Raw genomic sequence first — 21,986 nt, 5'->3', positions numbered from 1 at the left:
TCCCCAACAGGGCCCTGCTGCTTTCACCAGGTTACTCACTAGCTGAAGTCTCTTCAGAGCCCGGCTCAAAGAAGGTTACTTTTCTTCCATCACCTGGTTTCTTCACTGGGGTCTTAAAAATAAAAGGGAAAGAACTCAAACACACAATATCCCTTTAAATTTTTTTTCCCTTCAAATTTTAAAGTTTTCAAGATGCAGGTGATCTGACCAGCCAAAATTTTACTGAAGAAGTTATTATTCAAAAACATCAATAATTATGCTGCTATCAAGAAAAGAGAAGTTAGGTGATTTTTATTCATTGAAGGCCTAAAACTAGCACATCCCAGAGAAGTGGTATTAGGAACACAGCTACCCAGAACCAGGTACCAGAATAAAGCCAGTTCAGCTGCCATTAGTCACTGGTACTGCTGAGGGGAGCACACCAGACACAAATGAGCACATACATGAAAAGGAGAAAACCAACCCTGGATTTGCTGTTTGAAGTCCCTGGTAGCATCTGCTGAATCACCAGCAGAACACAAGGCTCCTTCCCTAAGGGACCCACCAGAGAGGCCCCAGCAAACTTCTCACTTCAACCGTGACAAAGCTCTGTAAAACTATTGCTACCGGAGTACTATAACCTGCAAGTTTCTAAGACCAACACATCAATTATCACAGGTTCTGAGACATTTCATAAAGCAGGAATACATTCATTTATCTTTCTGATGAGACTTTGATTTATTTGAAAAACCAAACACTTAATGTATTCAAAACACTGAATATTTAATATTTTTTCAGAGAGCAGTCCCCTCAGTACAATTGTTTCCTGGCTAGGGCAGAGGGAATGAACTTTCTACCCTGTTACTGCCTTGCAAAGCTGCTTCTGTTCAGCTCAGCCTTTGCTCCAGCATTAACCAGCTGCTGCTTACTAAAGACTCACCTTCTCTTCTGTCTTTAATGCTGGTTTTGGAGGCTGAGGTTGAGGGACTTTGAAACCTAAAATTTCCAACATATTTTCAGCTGCATTACGTTTAGCAACCTTTTTGTTCGTGCCCATTCCTTCAGCTGTGTGTATACCAACTTTCACCTGGACAGAAGAGAAAGAAAATTCAACCCTTAAGCAGTAGGATAGGGATTCCCTTATTAGTGATCTGTGTCTCCAGCATGCTGTGAGTCACAAAATAGTTCAAGTGATCCTTGTTCTAAGCAGGTTGTCGTTTATTATCAATAATCATTGGCCTTCAAGCACAAGAAACCCAAACAGAAGTCACACAAAGAATTGTATTTCATCATCTCACCTTTGGTAACCAGGTTAATGTTAATAAATCCTACATTAAAAAATATAAACAGCTTAGAATCTCTTAGCAGAATATTAATACTCCTGTTAATTAAAATATTAGGCAGTTACAGCATAGACTACTGGTGCCCTGTGCAATGTTTTTTAAAGATAATGACCCAGATCACTTTTCTTGAACCTTTATCTTCTGTGAATGTAGCCTATTAGATATTTTGTTAAATCATGTCACGGGAATCTGTTAATCCTTATATCAGCGTGACAATCTGACTGTCACAAGGGAAAAATGAGATGCCAGGCACACGTCCAGGCTGTGCAGTCACACCAACCTGCATGACGAACTCCCTGCGCCTGGGGAGCCCACGTTCTGTGATGAGCATGTACTCGGGTTCCTTCTCCTTCTTGGCCTGCTGGATCTGGGCAAGTCTGCTAATGGGATTCATTCCTTGACCGTATTCTGGACTTGTCTGCAGCTATGTAGAACAGTGTTTAGGAAATAAGCCAAACTTTATGAGTATTTGGTTTAATAGACAAAATGCAGCATGCCACTGAATTAATTCATCTCTAGATTTTAAAAACACTGAAATAAAAATTGTTTAATGAAACACTGTGACAGCTAGAGGAAAACTGAATTTATTTGGCTCCACCATCACACTTGACCACATGTAACCTACACTGCCAACAGCTTTACAAATTCTAATCCTGCCATATTAGGAGGGACAAGCTTGCAGGAGAGTTTGTACAAGCAAAATCAAGCAAAACCCAAAGCTGTAAAGTCTGAGGCTTTAAAGTCAGAACTTGATTTTTATGTGCTGCTCTTTCCTTTATAAGGTTTCTCTTTCATCCTGAATTAAGTGATAACTCCTATAAAAGTGGTGTCAGGACCCCATTAGAGTGGGAGTGAACTCGTTTGTTGCACCAGAGGGCTGGCAAAGGCTGAGCAGCTGAAGAGTGTTTATAACTGACTCAGAAAAGCCTCTCTGATTATTATTTGAACAGTCAAATTTCCAACCTTTTCCCACTTACCTTCACTATTGATTTTGTTTTCTTTTTGATTCGTGGCTTCATTTTCTCAACCGTAGGAAGGGGTGGCAATTTTTTCAGTTCTTCTAGGACTGCTATTGCAGCATTTTTCTTTGAGATCTTCTTGCTCTTTCCTTCACCTTCACCCATGAATTCTCCAACTGATACCTTGGTTACAAAACTCTTCATATGGGGAGGACCACTTTCCTTGGTTACCTGTTTCAGAGGGAAAAACTGAGTGAAAGCGTGATAAAGACTTATTAAAAATGGCAGGGCATATTGTTTATAGCAAACTTCTCTCAAGAACTAAGGATAAAGAGATTTTAGATTTTCATACAATCCAAAAAGTAAATCATATTTACTCTAATAACATATTCCCACCCAAATAAACAAATACTTTTAAAAAATCAGATGCAGCAAGCAGTAAACAGTATTTACACAAGTCATTAACCCATCTTACTTTACTGATTTACTGTTTCAGTATAAAAATAGGACTGTTCTATTTCACCAGTGTGTACTTCCCCACAGTTAACAGCACCTCATTAAATGTATCATGGTACAGCAATAAAACATTACAGAGAAAGAAACTCTTTGGGATCTAGCATTTTAGTCCAGAAATTCTGATTTCTGAACTCTGAAGTTCTGAAGAATTCTGGAGACATCTAAGAGATAGCTGCCCACTACAGATTTAGGCTTTTAACTCCATTCATAACACATCATACTCCAAAATATCCATATAGTCAAAAAGTAAGATTGAATTAAGAGCTTCCACCCACAACTGGCATGTGTGACAGTGTACATTTACATTTTACAGTGATGCTCAAGCTAATCTGCAGTAATTGAAAGTTTCATGTAAAATTTCATAGAACAGTTTCAGAAGCAATTTAGTTACACACAATTGCATTTTCTTACTATAGTAATTCAGATAGTTGGCTTAAATGTTACTCTGCCAGCTCAGGAAAGCAGCATGATAAATTAATATTTTAGTGAAACAGAGATGCTCCTGTGGAAGCTCCTGATTTAAGATAACTGAAATGATCAAGGAGGGCAAAGAGGCAGCAAGCAGCCAGGCCAAAGGGAAAGGAAAGTCAGATGCACATGAGGTCACCTCATGGCAAGAAAAGAAACCTATTTGTGAGATTCTGCACTCATGGGTAGTCCAGATCAGTGCTTAATTAAGCAAATACTTCCATATGTGTCTTTCAGAGTGAGCTCTACTCCTTTGCCTCGACTCTGCACTTCCATGTTCTAATCATTAATGCAGGGTTGTGTTTTGGTTCTTCACTGTAATAAGTTTTTCCAAAAAACTTGAAAAAAGATTGCACAGACAACCAGAGCGTAGCTGTTCACTCCATGTGATCATTTTAGAACATGAATTTGTGAACAGGTGGGTTTTTCTTTTTTCTTCTCTTTACCATATAAACTCCAAGACTATCAGGGTGACTGTCAAAGGTTAAAGTGTATCCACAACTAACAAGACATGTTAAAAGTCAGTTGTTTGGGTTATCTAGGGGAGACTCAACTTAGTGTGTACCCTTAATAGTCTATTAAAAACAAATCTAGAGCTTGTAAAGTAAACATACCTCAAAATTCACAGGCAAGTTCCTTTTAAGTGCAATCTCAAAAACTTGGCTTATTTCAGATTTATTGAGATTTTCATCATCTGGTTCTTTTCCGTTAACCTAAAAGAAGCATACTCTATTTAAAATAAAGATCCTATTAAATTGAATTTTATCCATTCAACCACTTTACTGAACTCTCCAAATTTTAAGTACTCTAACCTTTACTGCCATGTTACACAAATGTGGAGAAATGCAGCCCACATACTACAGAACTGAATCTTAAGAAGCTCATTAAGATGTATGTGTAAAAGCTTTCAAACCTTCATATTTTCATGTGCTCATTACAAGAAAGAACAAATGGAATAAGGGCCAATAGGTTGAAAAATGTGTTTACAGAAAATGAAACTGAAGTGCTAAGTGCACTTATTTCCAAATGGAAGTACCTTTATGAAATATAATTTTCATATACTGATTGGACATTTGCAACAAAAGCACTAAGACAGGATCAGGTAAGAGAAAGGGCAGAAAAAATAAAGATTCTGAAAGTGGGACCAATGTGAATGAGGGATGGCTGACGAGCCCCTGGCACATCCTGTCTTTTTACATGCTCCCTTTTAAGCGCTTCATCTGCAGCTTTGTTTTCTCATGTCAAGAACATCCTATCAGGAATTTACCCTAAATCAAACGCTGACCATCCCTGAGAACCCAAACCTGCTGGGACAACAGTGCCAGTGAAGCTTTCCTACAGGCACGTCCACGTATCTCCAAGTAAAACTTTGGGATTCCCAAAGTGTCTTCACTGACACTGGCATCAACATGAGCTAAGGCATGTCAACAGCAACACAGAAATTACAGGACTAGGTATCCAACAGTGGTATTGGAAAGATCAGGATAAAGATGAACAGCAACAATATAACTGATGTATCACGCCACGATGCTATGCAAAAGGTAACAAAAATTATTTAAGTAGCTTATTGGAGCAGCAGCAGAGGAGCTGAGTTAGAGAGCTATCATAGATTAAAACTTGTTGGATGGCAGTGAGCTTCCCCCATGTCTACTACTAACAGGTCATTTTAAAACATGAAGGACTTTATCCCATCAGTTAAGACAGGCTTTTCCCATCTCAAAAAAAAAAGTAGATAAAATTAATCTACAGTTTTTAGTCCTCCCACTGTCCCACCTTCTTCCCACTGTTCTCACGGGCTGCCCTTGTCCATCAGGCTGGAGTCTGGGCCCTGTGGTGCCATGGCAGGGTCAGTGCAGGTCTGAGAGGGGCTGTCCCAGAGCCCTGCACCCAGCACCGTGTCCTGTGCGGGGCAAAACTGGGCAAAACGGGGCAAAACTGGGCAAAACGGGGCAAAACGGGGCAAAACTGGGCAAAACTGGGCAAAACTGGGCAAAACGGGGCAAAACGGGGCAAAACTGGGCAAAACGGGGCAAAACTGGGCAAAACTGGGCAAAACTGGGCAACACCAACATCGAGTACAGCTGCCTGAAGTCTCCATCATGAGCTGCCAAACCCCCCTGCCAACGCAAATGCCAAGTTCCATGGGACAGCAGCATCTTCCCAGGAGGAATGCTGAGCTCCTGATTCACTCCAGCACTGCCAGGAAGGGCCTGTCCCTACCCTCACTCACCAACACTGGCACAGCTACTTCCATCACAAGCACTTTTCCTCTCCTTGCAAGTTCAGATAGACTCTAGATTTTCAAATTCCAATGTTTTCCTTTGTGAAGATGACCATGACTTTTCTTTATTGGATTAAATTTTGCCATTTAATATCCTCTCAAGAGGATACAAATAAATAGAATGGAATTATCTGCTCTATTGCAGTTTATGTTCATAACACATTCAAAATCTGTGTACACAGTGCAAAATGAAGGTTCTTTTCCTCAATACCTTCATCTAAAAAGAGTGAATTATTAGCAAAATTACCATTAACAGACTATAGCTATTTTACTGATTATTTTGCCTCTACTTGAATTCTGGATCTGTTTACTTTATAAATCAAAAATAATCATACACACACACTCTCCCCCTCTTTCCCTGCACACTTCAAGGCAGATGACGCTTAAAGTTTGCTTTTGAGGTATTTTGCATGTTTGCATTGGCTAAATTCTCCAAGAATTACGTGCCTCTAAATCCGAGTGACACCCCGAAGCACTTTCTATTCTTAGCTCTCATCACATTGTTCAAACAAATTCCACAAGTCCTGTACTCCATTACAGAGGGACTTGCCCTCTTCCAGGAACTCCTTCCAGTTCCCTGCCCTTCCTCAAGACTGCTTGTGAGCAAGTGCTGAACAGTGGGGAAGTGCTGCCCAGAATTGCCCTGACCAACCACAGCCTCCAGTCTCAGCCTGTCCTTCCCATTAAGGGTGAAAAGAGCAGCTGCCATTTACCAGGTGAGCTGGCAACAAACACAGAAGCAAATTTTGAGGCAAAATTAGAATTCCTGCCTAAGAATCGTGCTAGGAATGATTTCCCAGCTTTTCATGTTTCCTAAGCTTTAAGTCAATGCTTTATCATCTGTTTTGGAATATGCCAAGTAACCCCATCCTGCGACTCCACCAGCACCAGACACACTGAGGGTCCTGTGAGCTCTCCCATCACAGCCCCCTCTCAATGCTCCAACATTCAGCTCAGTTCTTCAGGCAGGACTTGGGCCAGCCAAGGGCCAATATACACATTTTTTCCTGACACTTGCTCCTAGATCTGCAGCCCGAAAAGGTGTGGGGAATGGTCATTCCTTCACTTGAAGTCTAATTTTACTCAATGATTCCTTCTTAGAATCACAGAATCATTTAGGTTGGAAAAAATCTTTAAGATCATTGAGCCCAACTGTTATTACACACTGAATATTTTCCAATTTAAAAATACAAGAGTAAAATTCCATAAAAACAAAAATTTGTAAAAAATTTCCCCAAGTAATAAAAAAGTACAAAATTACTCCCTCATAAAACGTGCGAGTTCAAACATCAGAATATTCTTTTTACACATGCATACACACAAAGAGAAATATGAAATATAACTACATTTAAAAGGAAAATTACTGGCATATAACATAAATAACTGTTAGGAAGGATTATCAGGATTATGTCCGCTTCTGAAATCTTCATTTGCCTCTGTTGTATTCAGGCATTTTTAACAGCATCTCTCATGACCTCGCACTCCTGCATCCTTTCAGGCCCTGGCCTCACTGGATGAAGGAATGAACAGGGCTCCCTCAGCACCACAACCTTCCTTACTCCACCTTCATCCTGGCTAATGTGAAATGCTGCTACAGAAACAATTCTCTCAGACATTCCTAAAACTGCAACAGTTGAAAGCCACAAATATCAATGAATTCAAGTACCAAACTTTAAATGAAAACTTGATTATCTAAGTACTTGTTATAAACCAGCACACCCTGTTCCAAGGCCCACTCTTCTTTCCCTAAGCTGCATTTCCTACTCTTCCTTCTACAGACAAGTCAAATATAAACTGAAAAATAAAATGACAAATGCAGTTTTCTCAGGGTCAAGACACCATTCAGGTCCAGTTTTATTAATAAAGCAATTCTCCCTTCTTGAGTCTCTTGCATCATTTACTTCCTCTACCTCTGGATTTACACCCCTCACACAAAATGAGAAATCCTACAACTGCAGTTTGTTCTGAAGACCTCACATTACCCAACTCCAAAACACAATTCTATACATTTTCAGAAAGTGACCTGTACTGAAGCATTTCTAAAACAGTGAACAGAGAATAATTGAGTGACATGTGAGCCCTGCAGAGCTGCTCTCCCTGAGGGGAAAGGGGTCCACATGAGCAGTTCATCTGTTTCGAGGGTGGGTGCAAAGGGGGGATGTTCTGCAGCACTGACACAGAACAACAGTCCAGAATTTTCCCAGCACTGAAGGGGAACATCCTCCTCTGCTTTGGCCTCTCCTGCATGAAGACCAGCTGGCCCTTGCCCACACTGCCAGTCACCAGTTCAGATTTCAGTGCAGGGCACAGCCCAAGCCCCAGCTCCTGTTCCCAGCATCACTCTCTTTTCCCAACAGCATCTGAAGTTCCTAGGAGCCTCCATCTTTCTCTCTGCATTCCTCCAGGAGAGCTTTCCCTTACACCTGAAGCACCTCCATCAGTGCCTCCCAAGCCTCTGACCCCAATTCACACCCAGTGCTTCTGCCCAGTCGTCTGGGCAATGCTCACACACACAAAGTTTTAACTCAGTGTCCCTGGGCTTCACGTTTCCTCAAGCCTCTTGCTCTGCCATTCCTGGTAGATCCCAGCTATTTCTTTCTCAGTCTGAGACCCCTTGTCCAATCAATGTTTCCAAATTCTTCATTTTCCTTCTTCCTCAGCACACAGCCAGGCTCCATATCCAGCCAGCTCTCACACCCCAGACTGCAAGTTACAGTTCTGGCTTTGCCCAAAGCAGCCAACACACCTGAAGGGGTGCAGGCTCCAGCCAGCCCAGCAGCAAAGCAGCTCCTGTGCTCACAGTGAGACTAAAGCCACCCAACAGCCAAGCACGAGAAACACGATGGTATTGGAATGGAAAGTGCTGGGCAGCCATAAACATATGAAGGGATTGTCTACTTATATTCCTATCAAAATGTGTGTAAGAGTCTACTACTTCCATGCACTTCCTGCTCTTCTAGAACTTCCATGGTTCTTTCCAAAGTCATGTCGGAATTTGTCCCAGGAGTAAATCCATGCCTGAGTTTTATGTTGCCCATTTATGCACTTCTTCAGAAGTTTGTGTATGATCTGTACCTGGTAAGATATTAATTCCTATCTATGCTTCCAGTGCTCATATCTGACAGAGGTCTACAGCATTGCTGTGGAAAAATACGACAGTAAAAAAATTAACATGACTTCATCTGGGAAAATTCTAGTACCATAGAAATTTATGCTTTTAAATCAAAGTGTTTCTATTGACACAACCACTGCTACACAGAATTAAATCTCCCAAATGACCCCTTCCTCTCAAGGAAAAAAACCTACAATAATATCCCAGTTTAATCTAGCAATTTATGCTTACAACACTAAGATTAATTCCCACCTCTGGTTTCTCAGGCAAGGGCTCGTTCTGCAGAACTTTCAGAGCTTTAGCAGCTGCATCATGCTTAGCTGCTTGTCTTGTTCTTCCCTTCCCATGAAACTGCTGCCCTCCAATTGAAAGTTCCACTTGATAAAGTAAAGGTCCAACAGGAAATGGGTAAAAGTACCTGCAAAGAGAGAGGTAAGTAAGCAAATGATTTGGCCTACAAAGCAGACACCTAAGTCAGATGTGAGTCAGTCTCTTCCATACCAGTAACTACACCAGCACTGAAGCACTAGTTTTAAAAAGCCAAATTTTTATTTAGACCCTAAAAGAATTTAGTGAGCTACCTTCAAAACAAAGATTGACATTCCTTGCTTTACAATATGAACACATTTCATTGTCATATGAAAAGACAACATAACTGCACTTCTATGGACTTGGCAGGCCAGGAACTTTTGAATTTTAAGTTCCTATGCCCATATAAATTTCTTTAAACTGCAACTTAATATAGTTTCAGAAGAAGCATCAAACTGCTTTCTTCACTTCTGCTTTTACTCAGAAAGGAAATGCAAGAAATATTTACCTAATATTTAGCTATTTGCTTAATGAAGCTGGCTATACCTGAAGGCTCTCAAAAACACTTGAGCTTACAGTCCAGCTGCCTTGCCCCACCCCAAAGAAATGCAGCACTGGAAATAAGGCAAGTTACAGGTGTTGGTGGGTGCACTGCTCCAAAGCTCCTGCCTCCCAGGATGTCCCTGGCTGGGGGACAGCTCTGGAAGGCAGCAGTGAGGCAGGAGCCCACACCCCGAGCCAACACCTACCGCGGGGGGTAGGTACCACCACGCATGGTGTAGCTGTAGGTGGATCTCATCCCCGTGTAAGGGTCGATGGGTTTGTACATGGGCTTCTTCCCCAGCTTCATGCAGAGGGCGTTCAGCTCCACTGTAGGGGTGACACTGTCTGCAGAAAAAGGAACACAAAGGGCTGTTCAGCTGGCACCAGGAACTGAGGCAATTTAAACTCTTACTGCTGCCTCACAGCAGGGGAAAATGAGCTCAAGTTTTGCCACATGCAGTATCTTAAATTACTAAATTCCAAACAGAACTGCTAATAAACAAAAAGACAGTAAGTCTACATGATGCACATTAAAGCAGCCTAGTACAGTTGCGACAAATCCTGTTACAAAGTGAATTTGCTGGGAGGTCTTTTTGGATTTGTTTTGGGAGGTTTTATCATTTTGCTCTTAATTTCTGCTAATTTACCTACATTTACAGTGTATCTAACAAAGTGCAGAAAAAGAATTTTCTGCAGTAAAGAATTTTCTCCAAATATACTCTTAAGTTACCAGGCATGCTACATTCCTTCTGTGTCTCTTGCTTGCTGGGAATGATCAAACATTTCTCTGTCCTCAATGACCTAAGAAGGGTTTCTATGACTCTTCACTTTCAAACTGCAACTGGCCCTGTCAAAAGGCAGGTAAATTGCTGCTGAGGGCTAAAACATTTCTCTCAGTGCCGGCATTGGGGGCATCAAGAACTGACCCCCAATCCATTTTCGCCGGACAAAGAACAGTCAGTGTCATTTTTTCTACCATGGGTCTCACTGGCTCAGAAATCAGCTGTACTCCAGTACAAGAGGTCTGCTGTAAGGTAATTGTCAAAAGAAAATGCCCTATGGAACAGATGCACAGACAAAATAAATACTTGCTAGCTGACAATTGCCACAGCTATAAAAGCAGAATCACCATTTTTATTCATCGTTATACAACTTCAATACCAAAAGCAGAAAGGTGTACTTATCTATGTATAATTATTTTAAATCAGTTTGTTGTGGCATATACCTGGATTCTTGCCTTCACTACGAGATGGACGAGCTGTAGGTTTAGGGAATTTTGTCCCTTCCAAAGCTTTGGCAGCTGCTGCATGTTGCGCTTTTTTAATACTAGTTCCTTCAGCTTCCCAATGCTGGTCCCCAAGAGTCAGCTGCACTGTAAACACCTTAAAACCACAAACAAGTATTTTGTAAAAAGCTGCTTCAGAATCCATGTAGTTTATTAGACCTTCTTACACAAAACAATGAGTCTTTCAGTGATGCACAAGCTGAGAATATGGTAATCCAAGCTCTCCTTAACTCCCATGTCATCTCTAGATTTCCATCACTTTGGACATCAACAGGATTTTCCCAGTTACTGAACAAAGAATTTCACAACTGTAGCTGGCCAGTGTCCCGAGTATCCTGCATGAGATCTGACAGGCTAAAAACTCAGAGCAGTGTGGGGAGAAGTGACAGCCCCAGGATAGCTACTGTGCCCATGTCACTGAACAGCAGACTGGAAACTCACCCTTCTTTGTGACACATAACTCACTCTTGCTTTAATCATCTGAAAGGTTTATTAAAGATATTTTTCATCAGTTTGAAGAAAGTTAAGTTCACATTGTACCATAAAAGCTTCTACATGCCCACAGGTGAATGAAACACAATTGATCAGATGTTCTGAATGTTATTCCAATACTTTTTGTAAATGTCAGTTCCTTCAATCTTCAAGATCATGTGATATTTTGGGAACCCAACTTTTTCCTCCCCAGGTACCAGCTTCACATCCCTACCACTGATGCTCTGGGGGGCTTGCCTCTCCTCTCCATTAGTCTGGATTATCTTGCAGCACAAACACACACGTTGCCTTCCCACTCCTGAAGGTGAAGAAGCATGAGCAGCAGCAGTAAGAAATTGGTATGAACATCTACCTTAGAATGAGCTGGACCTTGCTCACTCAGAAGCTTATACTCAGGCTGAATCTTGTTGAAACGGGCTAACTCATTCACAAGACACATGGGGGTTTTCTCTTTGGGGTTTGCCATGTTTGAAGGAGCTGAAAGGTTACATAAGATCAGATAAACGAACTGGTAACTGTGAACTCTACTATAAATTTTTATTAAAAAAAGAAATCTCAGTGGCTTAGCATCTAGTTGTCTGCAATGCTGGAATTGAGTGAGCTTTGCTCACTGGCCAAACTGGTAACAATCTACTCAACTTTGGAATTTCCAAGCAATGCTCATGCATAAAAAGCACCACCATTAAATTCAAGGTTCTAATGCAAGGCAGAAGTATGAAGTTAGAAAACTCCTGCAAACAGCTCACATCTTATCTAGTATGTGTCAAGGACCAAATCTTCCAAGTATTCCTCATTATCACTTGCTTTGAAAAATTTCAAAAACTCAGTTAATTTCATTTCCCTTCTCTTATTTTCCCCTATTAGCTATTTTTTATTACCCTTTATTTGTTCCATTTCATTTTGTTAGCCTAATATATTTATCACTAAACTGATCATAAAAGAACTAAAGATAACAGAACTTAACTACTAAACTAAAACAACTACTAAACCTAAACAACTTCATACAACACTTTCTCATTTAAAACAAGATACTGGTAGAAAAGATTCATAGTAATGTTTCAAAAATTTAATGCCATACAATTAAAAATATTCTTTGCTATTACAAACATATCAATTAATTGCTGGAACTTTGTGTAAAGGTATGCTTCTACCTGTCTGCAATGGATTCCATTCCATACTAAATATTACTTTTAAATTACGTGTAGGTGCAGGACATGAGGAATATATCATACCAAGCTATAAGCATTAAAAAAATATACAGTTACTGACTCTATCTTACCTGCAGCTGCACTGGTGGATGTAACTGAAGCAGAAGGCAAAGCAGAGTTCTGGATAGGTCTGCCTGCATTTTCAGAGGGCAAAGAACTGGTAGTAGAAGGAATACTCAAAGGCTGTGAAAGAGATGGGTTTTTACTCAGTATTTGGCTCCCTGCAAGGGCAGCAGAAGGATTCTGAATCTGAACTTGAGACATGTTCACTTCCAACCAGAGCAGATTACTGTAGACAAACAGCTTTGAAGCGGACAAACTCCAATTTTGGAAGCCAAATTGCTGACCTAAAATGTAAAGATGAAAAATAGATTATATGAAGTATTTAGCATTCTCTAACAACCTACAGAAATTATTCCTCCATCAGCAAAAAGGGAAACAGTGTTCAACCAAGCACCTATTGTTCCCATTTTGTCCAGTTAGTCACATCCAGTTTGCACAGCACAGTTCCACCCGTACTCCCCATCATGTTTCACACTTCTTTCATTCACAGAAGCTTTATTTATGCTTGTTCATTACTGTCCATCTCTTTTCCCCAGGACTGAATGCACTTAGGAAGCAAAACCTCTTACTTACACCCAGAGCCACTGGTTATACACTGAACAAAGAGCAACTTCCACAGACAAATTACATTTCATGCATTCTACCATTTGAAGTTAAGCTTTTCCACTTGGAGAGCAAGAAATAAATTAAGTCTTTAAAAAAAATATTTAGGGAATACATCCTTTATTATTATCATGGAGTTTTCCCCCAGGATCACCAAGAATGCCAAGCCACTTATGAAGGGAAAAAGCTGGAGTCCAGCAGGAAATGCTGAAGTAGCTCTGGCTGGGAAAAGAAAAGGTGTAAGAGCTCATAAACTGTATCAGCTACATGTACTCTGAAGGTTACTCCTATTTAAGTAGGACATGTCTCAGTCACAGTTCAAGCATCGATTTAGAGTCACTTGGCTCTGCAGCACTATAAACAAGTGTAGGAAGTGCTCATGGGCACCTATGGCCATTTAAAAACCCCTTCAGACTGCAGGACGCGCTCCAGCCCTTGTGCAGTGCTGTGACAGATCTTCCCTGTGCTGATAAATCAGTATTAGATTTCTCTTACACATGGATGCAAAATTATCTTCATGTTCAGCCAGTGGAACCTAAATAGACACGAACAGGTCAGCTGTCCATATCCACTTACAAGCCACATATCAATTTATTTATTAAAAATACATTTTACAGCCAAATAAATCCATTTTACACACAAAAGCACTCACACATGCACACACACACACAGAGGTCACCTGCAGATCTGATTAGGGCAGCAAACAAAGGTTTATTCTTTCCTAACTTATAGGTGAAAAGGAGAAATCACTGTTCCAGCTACCACCAGGGGGCTATTAGTAGCAACACAACTCCCCCAGTGCTCTGTGAGCTTCAAATTCTGAACCTGTGAATGGATTTCCAAATGTGAGAGGAGCAGGAATGAGTCACAGGGAAGTTTTTAGCTAGTTACTGACAAAACAAACTTAAGAGGAGAACCTAGATTAATACATTCATGGACAGAAATATTTAATTATTTGTTAAATAAGAGGTAAGAAACTGCTGGGAAACAACAGATACACCACCAAATTTACCATCTGGAGTATTTTTACTTTGGAAAAAAACATCATAAGCCTGTTAGACTTCTCACACTACCACCTGGATAACTCTGTTTTTACTAGAGAACAAAAATAGTTCAGGTCTCATTAGTCCAGAAGACACATATGCAGATTATATTCAAAATAAATCCTATATTTGACTACTGAAATTACAGCAGTTACACAGTAGGTGCATTGTAACTGTGAGAGTGGCATTAGAGAGTCTGTCTGCAGGACCTCTAAGTAATTGTAAGACAAAGAAGAAAAGTATTTAGAATAAGACTCCAGGGTGATAACTTTTCAATCACTATGTTTCATTGCCAAGAGCATCACTAGAATCACTGAAAATTTTCAGCTATAACACAGCAATAATAATTGCCTGGCACAGTCTGTACCAAAGTCTTGCAGATGAAGAAATGCAATGAAGTCTTGCAATGAGAAGAGCAAGCACTCCTTTCCTGCTGAAGTGCAATGTCTTTCTAAGGAACTGAAGTTACAATTTTTAGCCACTTGTTTTGAGAAGACAACACCAAAAGCTGTTATTTTGATGTCAGAAACACGAGAATGTTTGAGATCACGCTGGAAAGGAATTTGTTTTCAGAAAACTTCTACAGGCAGTTTTCTTTTAAAGCAAGGCACTGCCTTTCACATGTTTGCCTGGTCTTAGGGAACCACGTTTCAGCTTCAGCACACACGGAGGAAGCGCCTGTGCAGTGGTGCAGTGCAGGCAGGAGCAGGGCACCATCCCCAGGGGTCTGGCTGCCCCAGGAGGGGGTCCCTGACAAGGACAGCCCAGTTTGCTTTTGCTGCTTCCAGCCTGATCCCAGGCAGAGCTCAGCTCTCCCCAGCACAGCTTCTCTGCTCGCAGGGACACGCAGGACACAACGCAGCCCCTGCTCCCAAAACTCTGCTGGGATTCCAGGGCACATCCTCCCAGCAGCTCCAAAGAACAGTCTGACAAAACCAAATGGAATTTGTGCTTGCATTCACAGCTCCCTGTGCAGGTGACAATCCTTTAGTTGATTTGCAAGAAATATTTCACTCAGGTAAGAGAACTCACTGTCCATCATTGCACATTTAACTACAGGTGATTTGGGGATTCTGAAAGGGTTTACAGTGCTTTCACAAAGAAATATGCTCTTTACCCTACAACAGGCTTATAAAATTCTAACTATCCAAGAAAAAGGCATCATAATTGAGACGGTTGAAATGAACAACTCATAAAGGCTGTTGCAGTGGACAGAGGAACAAAGATGCCAGAATTTCAGGACATTTTTCCATGTAATCAGGGGTTAGGTACTTCAAACTTTTCAAGACACCCACTGGTGCAAGTAACTGACTCCCTACTCAGTACTCAAGGTGTTGTTAGAACTGAAGCCTGCTCAGATATGCAAGAGAGTGAAAGAACAAAGGTTTTATTCACACTCAATCTGAGCCAGTAGCTAATTACAGAACTGCTCCTTCCCCACCCTTCCACCGTTACTTTTCTCTAACTCCTCCAAGAGTATTTGCAGGGTTACCACAACAGTGTTGCACTAGAAGGTGATCCCCAGCCGGGGGGTGGCTGCCCTCAAACAACTCAGTGCCTGGTGGGCAATGCAACACTTCAAAGGATTTCCAGATGACTGCTCATCACTTGGTTTTAGATTTTTATTTTCTTTTCGTGCATCAATGCCTGGAACATTCCCAGAAATTTTGAACACATTAAAATGCAAAGTTCAGGTGTCACTAAGGTAACCAAAGAACTGCACAAAGGTGTGAGTATGCCAGTCCACTCAGCCAAAAAAGAAATTAAAGATTTTCATATATAAAAGAATGTAACATTTTTAGATAAAGTTCTCTTGGTTTTTTTTTTTCAGTGGTATAATTCACACAGGAGTTGCAGATAGAAGCCAGAGGACCAAGCAAAAATCAAACACTTCCTATGGATAATCACATTTTACCCCAACTTGTCATTCTTTTTAATATGATGCAAATAGAAAGGTAAGAAATCTTAATGCTTTGAGTAAGTTTCCAGTACCTTTAGGAGATCCAGAGAGTGAAGATTTGTATTTAGTTCTAAATAGGATATTTATGATGGAGAATGCCTAAAAGAAAAAAACAGAGAATTAGCATTTTGCTTCCTAAAGGCACAAAAAAATCTTCTATAGAGAATCTCTCACCCTACACTGAGTTTTCCTCATCTGTTCATGAGGACTCGTGTGACCCTTCCATTACCACTGACAAACTGCTCAACACAGCTGCTCTTCCAAGAATTTCCAACTTGATCCAAGAATCTTCCTTGCTCTTTCCCCAACCCCAAGTGATGTTTCTCACGCAAGCAGTGGAATCTCACAACAGTGCTCTTTGCAGAATTACAAGAGTCACTTGCCAATTTTCCTTCTGTAGTGAAGATCCCAGTTCTTCTGTAGTGAGGCTCTTCTTCCTAAGAGCTCTAGAGATCAGCTCCCAAATTAGACCCAGACCTTAATTCAGAAAGCCAAATCAAAAGCAAGCCACAAACTGAGAAACCCTGGTAGCTATTAATCACAAAAACTGATATAAATTCTACCTTTTGGCTACATTTCCAATCCAGTGATTTCATTCACAAATAGTCTAAAACCATTTTAGAATCAAATCATCTCAGTGCTGCATATGAAACCTGTCATTGCATGCACTTCTCTGGATGGAATCAAAACCTATTTTATTCTACTTACAAATATAGCACCAAGTGTTTAATCCTTCTTTTCCATGCCTAAGCCAACTGCATGCAGATGCCAGCAACATCATTCCCAGCCACAAAATGGGGGAGATCTCAATCCTGACTAGGGTTAGAAGAGGACAGAGCTCTTGCATTTACTTCAAACAGGCATTTCAAACTCTCAGGCTGACTCCTAGGACCGAGAGCAGCTTTCCTGCCAGGACAAAGGAGGATGCAGAGCCTGAAGCAGGCTGCCATCACACCTGTTGTTTACCAACAGGACAGTGAAGAGGGAACACAAGAGGATTACAGTCAGCTCAACTTCTCTTCTACAGGGTTTCCTGGAGGCTAAACTAAGCATCTGAAAAACGAGTAAATGGATCATATTTGCAGGCAGGGTCAAGACCCAGTTGCATAAAGACAACAGAATTTTCTCCCCCAGCCATTCCTGGTAGCCCTGCCAAGAATAAACCCCTTGACCTCAGCAGAACAAGCCCAAGGGGCTGGGCAGGCACTGCCCACTGGTCACCATGGCACAGACACCACTGATGGGCACCAGCAGAGTGGAGAAGAGTTACAACCAACACCACTTCCCAACACAAGCTGACAGCGCCAGGCTGCCTTAGAAAAAGCCCTCCCCATGCTGAGATGCAGCAATAAGAACCAGCCCGAGCCAGGTCTGCTCTCGTCCTGCTCTGCACTCAGACACTGAGCCCTCAGCTGGAGCCCTGCACCCACATGGGGACCAGGCTCCAGGCAGAGGTAAGGGAGGAAAAGCCCAAAACAGCTTCAGAGAAATATAACCCACGGGAAAACTACTAAAGGGTCTGAACTTGTGTATTCTGAAGAGGAGAGGGCTGGCTGGGGCCTGAGAACACAGTTTATGCACTTGAAAGGATTTTGGAGTGGAAAAGAACAATCTGTTCTTTATCGTTAAAGTGACAGAACGAGAGGCAATGGGCTTAAAATGCATCAAGAAAACTGTTCCTGACAGTCACACTGAAGCACCTGGCTTTGGGTGACAGAGGGATCGATCCCTCACTGGTGGCAAGTCCTTGACAGACACCCACGAGGATGAGGCTGGCACAGCTGCCACTGCAGAGGGATGGATGGATGGATGGATGGATGGATGGATGGATGGATGGATGGATGGATGGATGGATGGATTGATGGATGGATGATGGATGGATGATGGATGGATGGATGATGGATGGATGGATGGATGATGGATGGATGATGGATGGATGGATGGATGGATGGATGGATGGATGGATGGATGGATGGATGGATGGATGATGGATGGATGGATGGATGGATGGATGGATGATGGATGGATGGATGGATGGATGGATGGATGATGGATGGATGGATGGAGGGATGGAGGGATGGATGGATCCCTTCACTCAGAGTCCCTCTGGGGCTGCATTCCCAGGACTGCACACACTTTTGGGCACCTGGCTGAAGTGACACCTTTCCACCTCTTATCCAAGGCACACAAGGGCCTGGCTGCTGTCAGACAACAGCTCTGGCAGCACAGAACCTCCTGTGGGTCCTGCCACAGGCTGCTCTGAACTCTGAGAAACCACTTGCAAATACAAGAGACTAAACCCTCACAGGAACAGGTTTCACTCACTGCCAGGACCACACCAAGGTGTCCTGTTCCTCAGGAGGTGCAGACTCGGAAGGCTGCAGGTCCTGACACTCTTCCTGTGCCCCGTGTTAGGAAGCAGCCGTGACCCATCCCCACCCTGGGCGCACACACTCACCGCTGCTGCTCCACCAGCACTGGCAGAGCAGCCTGAGAAGCAGGACAAATGCCAGACACAAGCATCAAATTCATATTACAAGAGCTTCCTGACATCACCAAATAAAAGTCGTGTGACAAACAACATCCAAGAAGCAGGTTTAGCTGTAGGACATGCAGTGTTACAGGAAGCACGGATTCCTCTCTGAAGAGCAAAGCTCCATGACACAGTGCACAGAGCCCATGGCAGCCACAGCAAGGCATGTTCCTTGTTCCTTACCAACAACAAACTCTTCTCAGGCAGGAAGGTTCATTTACCCCCATTCCACAGACACGAGCCCCGAGCCTGGCTCTGCCAAAGGGTGAGGGTACCTAGGGGAGCTCAGCTCACACAGCCCTCACGTTTTCTCCCCTTGTGTGCAGACTGGCAAAACATCAGAGTGTTCACTCCTAAATAAAACCGTGATTAGAATGATTCCCTCTCTCCTCCTGCTTTTAAGGAGTTTTAAATAACTCCAATGTGGTGGCTGAGTCTCTTGTCCCACACTCAACTATTTTGAGGCACAAAAAAGAAATATCTGCAAACTCTAGGAGATTTGTTGAGATGCTCTGTTACCTAAAATACCTCTGAAAAACTCACATTAGGGGTGCCTCTGTAACAGCATAAAATTCTAAAGCTGCTGCAACAGTGTTTAAGAGCATCTATTTACAACTGGAAAATCTAAACAAATACTCACTATAAATTGATAAACAATGACAAAATTTTGCAGACTTAAGGCTATTTGCATAAAATATAAAATACTGGTTGAACAATGTTTTCTCTTCAGCTAAATCTTGTGCAAGCTAAATCTTTCTGCAAGACAGGGTCCATCCCAAAAGTAACACTGCAGAAAAAGATGCTGCTCTTTTTGGTAAGGGCACAAACTCTAAATTTTAAGCAAAGTAGTCTGGGAGCCAAGATATGGATTATTAATAAGAGAAGCTAAAATTTGAAAGTAAAAGCTGAAAGGAAAGAGGGAACTACCCAACATACCTATAAACCTGACAGTTCCAAACAATGCAAATTGATAAAGCGGTGGTATAATGACTAAACACCTAACTGTTTATTTCTAGCTCTATTAGTGTTATGACAAAACAATTCATGGATTTTGGCTTTTTTCCCCGCAGTAGAACAGGCCACAGAACCCATGGACACTGCTGAGAGCCACCATGCCCAGATCCTCTGCACTGTCCTGGGGCATCTGTATCACCTCTAGTGAAATAACCAACCTCAGCAAGGGTCCTGGCCAGAGGAACCAGAAAAAGGCCTTTTGAAACATTCATTTGTTTCCAAAATAAAGTTGCTGCTCTTCACAAAGATCTGAAAGGCACAAAGCAATTTCCAGTTTTGCTCTGACTTTGTACAGTCACACCACTTCAAATTTATTTCAACCTATGAATAATTTTGCCACAAAACACATTTTGACTGACTTGTACTGATAGCGAAAACATCATTCGTGATGTTATGAAAAATTATGAATAGAGTGGCTGCTTAAAATAACAATATAAAAAGGAATTGTTTCTTGTACACATCCTTTTAGAAGAGTTTTGAAATAAGTTTGTGATCCAACTTCAGAAAACAGGAAATATAGTAAAAAAATTCAGCCCTGGGGCTCCTTACGGTCTCATCACGATGTGACAGACTTTCAGTGAATCTCTGTAAAAGTCAGAACAAACACATTTGTTGTGTGTACGAGATAGTCAACAGACAAACCAGAAATCACTTTATTGCACTGCAGCCACAGCTGCATAATCACAACTCAAGTTCTCATGTCCACTAGTACTTACAAAAACCAAACTCAAAACATTGCCTCCAGTTTGAGCAAAGGAGCTCTGCAGTACACTCGCACCTTCCAGTCAGAAGAAAGAATATTTTATAAATATACCATTCCAAAAGCAGACAACAGACTTCATCCAGATATTTTATTTTGCAGATATATGTACATATATATAAAAACACCTAACCTTCACTGACATTCCAAAGGATGTTCCTCTCAGGATTGCCCTAAACTTGCCAGAAAAGCAACGACAAAAATACCCAGCAGATGAAGGGATCACAAAAATGGCTCTGGCATTGCACAGCCTCCCCTGGATGGACAACCCAAAGCTGCACTAGGACAGACAGAAGCAGGGGAAAGCTTTAAACGGAACTTGTTGCGTTACATCTGACGGAACACTAATGTTCTGCTCGGGAAACGGGGAGAAGCGATCCTGGAGCAGCGAGGGCTGCCAGAGCCGACACGGACGGGGGGAAAGTCGGGGCCGCCCGTTCAGCTGTGCCAGGAGCGCCCGGCGCTGTCCCTGTCCCTGTCCCTGCTGCTGTCACCGCAGCCGCACGGGCTGCCCCGGGCTCGGCAGCTTCGCTCCCGCCACCCCCGGCCCCGGCGGAGGCTGCGCTGCCGGGCTCGGGCGCTCCGCGGCCGCAGCCGCCTCCCGGAGCCGGCCCCGCTGCGCCGGGAGCCGCCGCTGCCGCCCCAGGGAGCGAGGGGGAGCGAGAAGCCCCGGCCCAGAGCAGCGGGACCCCCGAGGCGCCGCTGTCACCGCCCGGCCCCGACGCTTCCCCGCGGGCCGGGGGCGCGAGCGCCGGTGCCGGGCCCATCGCGTCCGGTCCCCGCTCCCCGCCGGGGCGGCCTCCCGGCCCGGCCGTCCGCGGGATGAGCCCCGGGCCGGGAATGGGATCGGGACGAGCCCGAGACGGGCAGGGGACTCCGGGCCGTCCCCTCCCCACGGCCCCGGCCCCGGCCCCGGCTCCGGCCCGGCGCGGGCCCGCCAGGCCCCGCCACCCCCCGCCCGCGGCCCCGCCGGGCCCGGGCCGCCCGCGCGTCCTCACCTGCGCTGGGCTCGGCTCCGGGCCGGGGCGGGCGGGGGTCGCTCAGTCCATGGGCCGGGCGGGACCGGCGGGGCGGCACAGGGCAAACACCAAAGAGAATGAGCGGGGCGGTGCGGCCCGCCGGAACTGACGGCACCGCGCCGGGGGCGGGGCCGCCACACAGCCAATCGGGAGCGGGCGAGCCCCCATTGATCCCGCCCCCCGCCGCGCCTCTGGCCAATGGGCGCTCAGTCCTGCCGGGAGCACCGCCTCCTCCGCGGCGACTACGAGTCCCGGCGTGCTCCGCGAGAGCCGCGCAGCGGGAAACTACATCTCCCGGCGTGCCCCGCGCGGGGCTGAGGCGGAGCGGTGCGGCTGCGCCCTCCGTCACTTCCGGCCCCGCCCGTTCCCCCGAACGGCCTTTCCCTGCACGGAGCGCGGCCGCTCTCTGTAAAATCCCGGTGTTCTCCCCGTGTTCTCCCGGTGCTCTCCCCCTGTGCTCCCGGTGTGCTCCCGGTGCTCTCCCTCGTGCTCCCGG

At 43.6% G+C, this 21,986-nt stretch overlaps 1 protein-coding gene across 7 annotated transcripts in view; it reads right to left on the bottom strand.

The window, feature by feature from the left end:
• The window catches only part of STAU1 (staufen double-stranded RNA binding protein 1), a 28,212-nt gene extending 6,552 nt beyond the window's left edge, over positions 1–21,660 (bottom strand). The window contains exons 1-12 of one of the 7 annotated variants that reach the window (XM_058850486.1): positions 21,470–21,660; positions 16,197–16,263; positions 12,567–12,842; positions 11,640–11,764; positions 10,736–10,892; positions 9,717–9,855; positions 8,911–9,076; positions 3,880–3,978; positions 2,300–2,530; positions 1,603–1,746; positions 920–1,066; positions 40–112 (exon numbers count right to left, since the gene is read on the bottom strand). In XM_058850486.1, coding sequence (XP_058706469.1) covers positions 40–112; positions 920–1,066; positions 1,603–1,746; positions 2,300–2,530; positions 3,880–3,978; positions 8,911–9,076; positions 9,717–9,855; positions 10,736–10,892; positions 11,640–11,764; positions 12,567–12,759 — 1,474 coding nt within the window. In that variant the 5' untranslated portion in view covers positions 12,760–12,842; positions 16,197–16,263; positions 21,470–21,660. The remainder of the gene's footprint in view (positions 1–39; positions 113–919; positions 1,067–1,602; positions 1,747–2,299; positions 2,531–3,879; positions 3,979–8,910; positions 9,077–9,716; positions 9,856–10,735; positions 10,893–11,639; positions 11,765–12,566; positions 12,843–16,196; positions 16,264–21,469) is intronic. The other 6 variants (XM_058850481.1, XM_058850483.1, XM_058850484.1 and 3 more) reach the window with 6 other exon arrangements.
• Between the last annotated feature and the right edge of the window lie 326 nt (positions 21,661–21,986).

The sequence above is a fragment of the Poecile atricapillus genome, chromosome 15 (genome assembly GCF_030490865.1).
Source record: "Poecile atricapillus isolate bPoeAtr1 chromosome 15, bPoeAtr1.hap1, whole genome shotgun sequence".
Lineage (NCBI taxonomy): Eukaryota > Metazoa > Chordata > Aves > Passeriformes > Paridae > Poecile > Poecile atricapillus.
The sequence above is the reverse complement of the archived record's forward strand: the minus strand, read 5'-3'. Positions and strand labels throughout refer to the sequence as shown.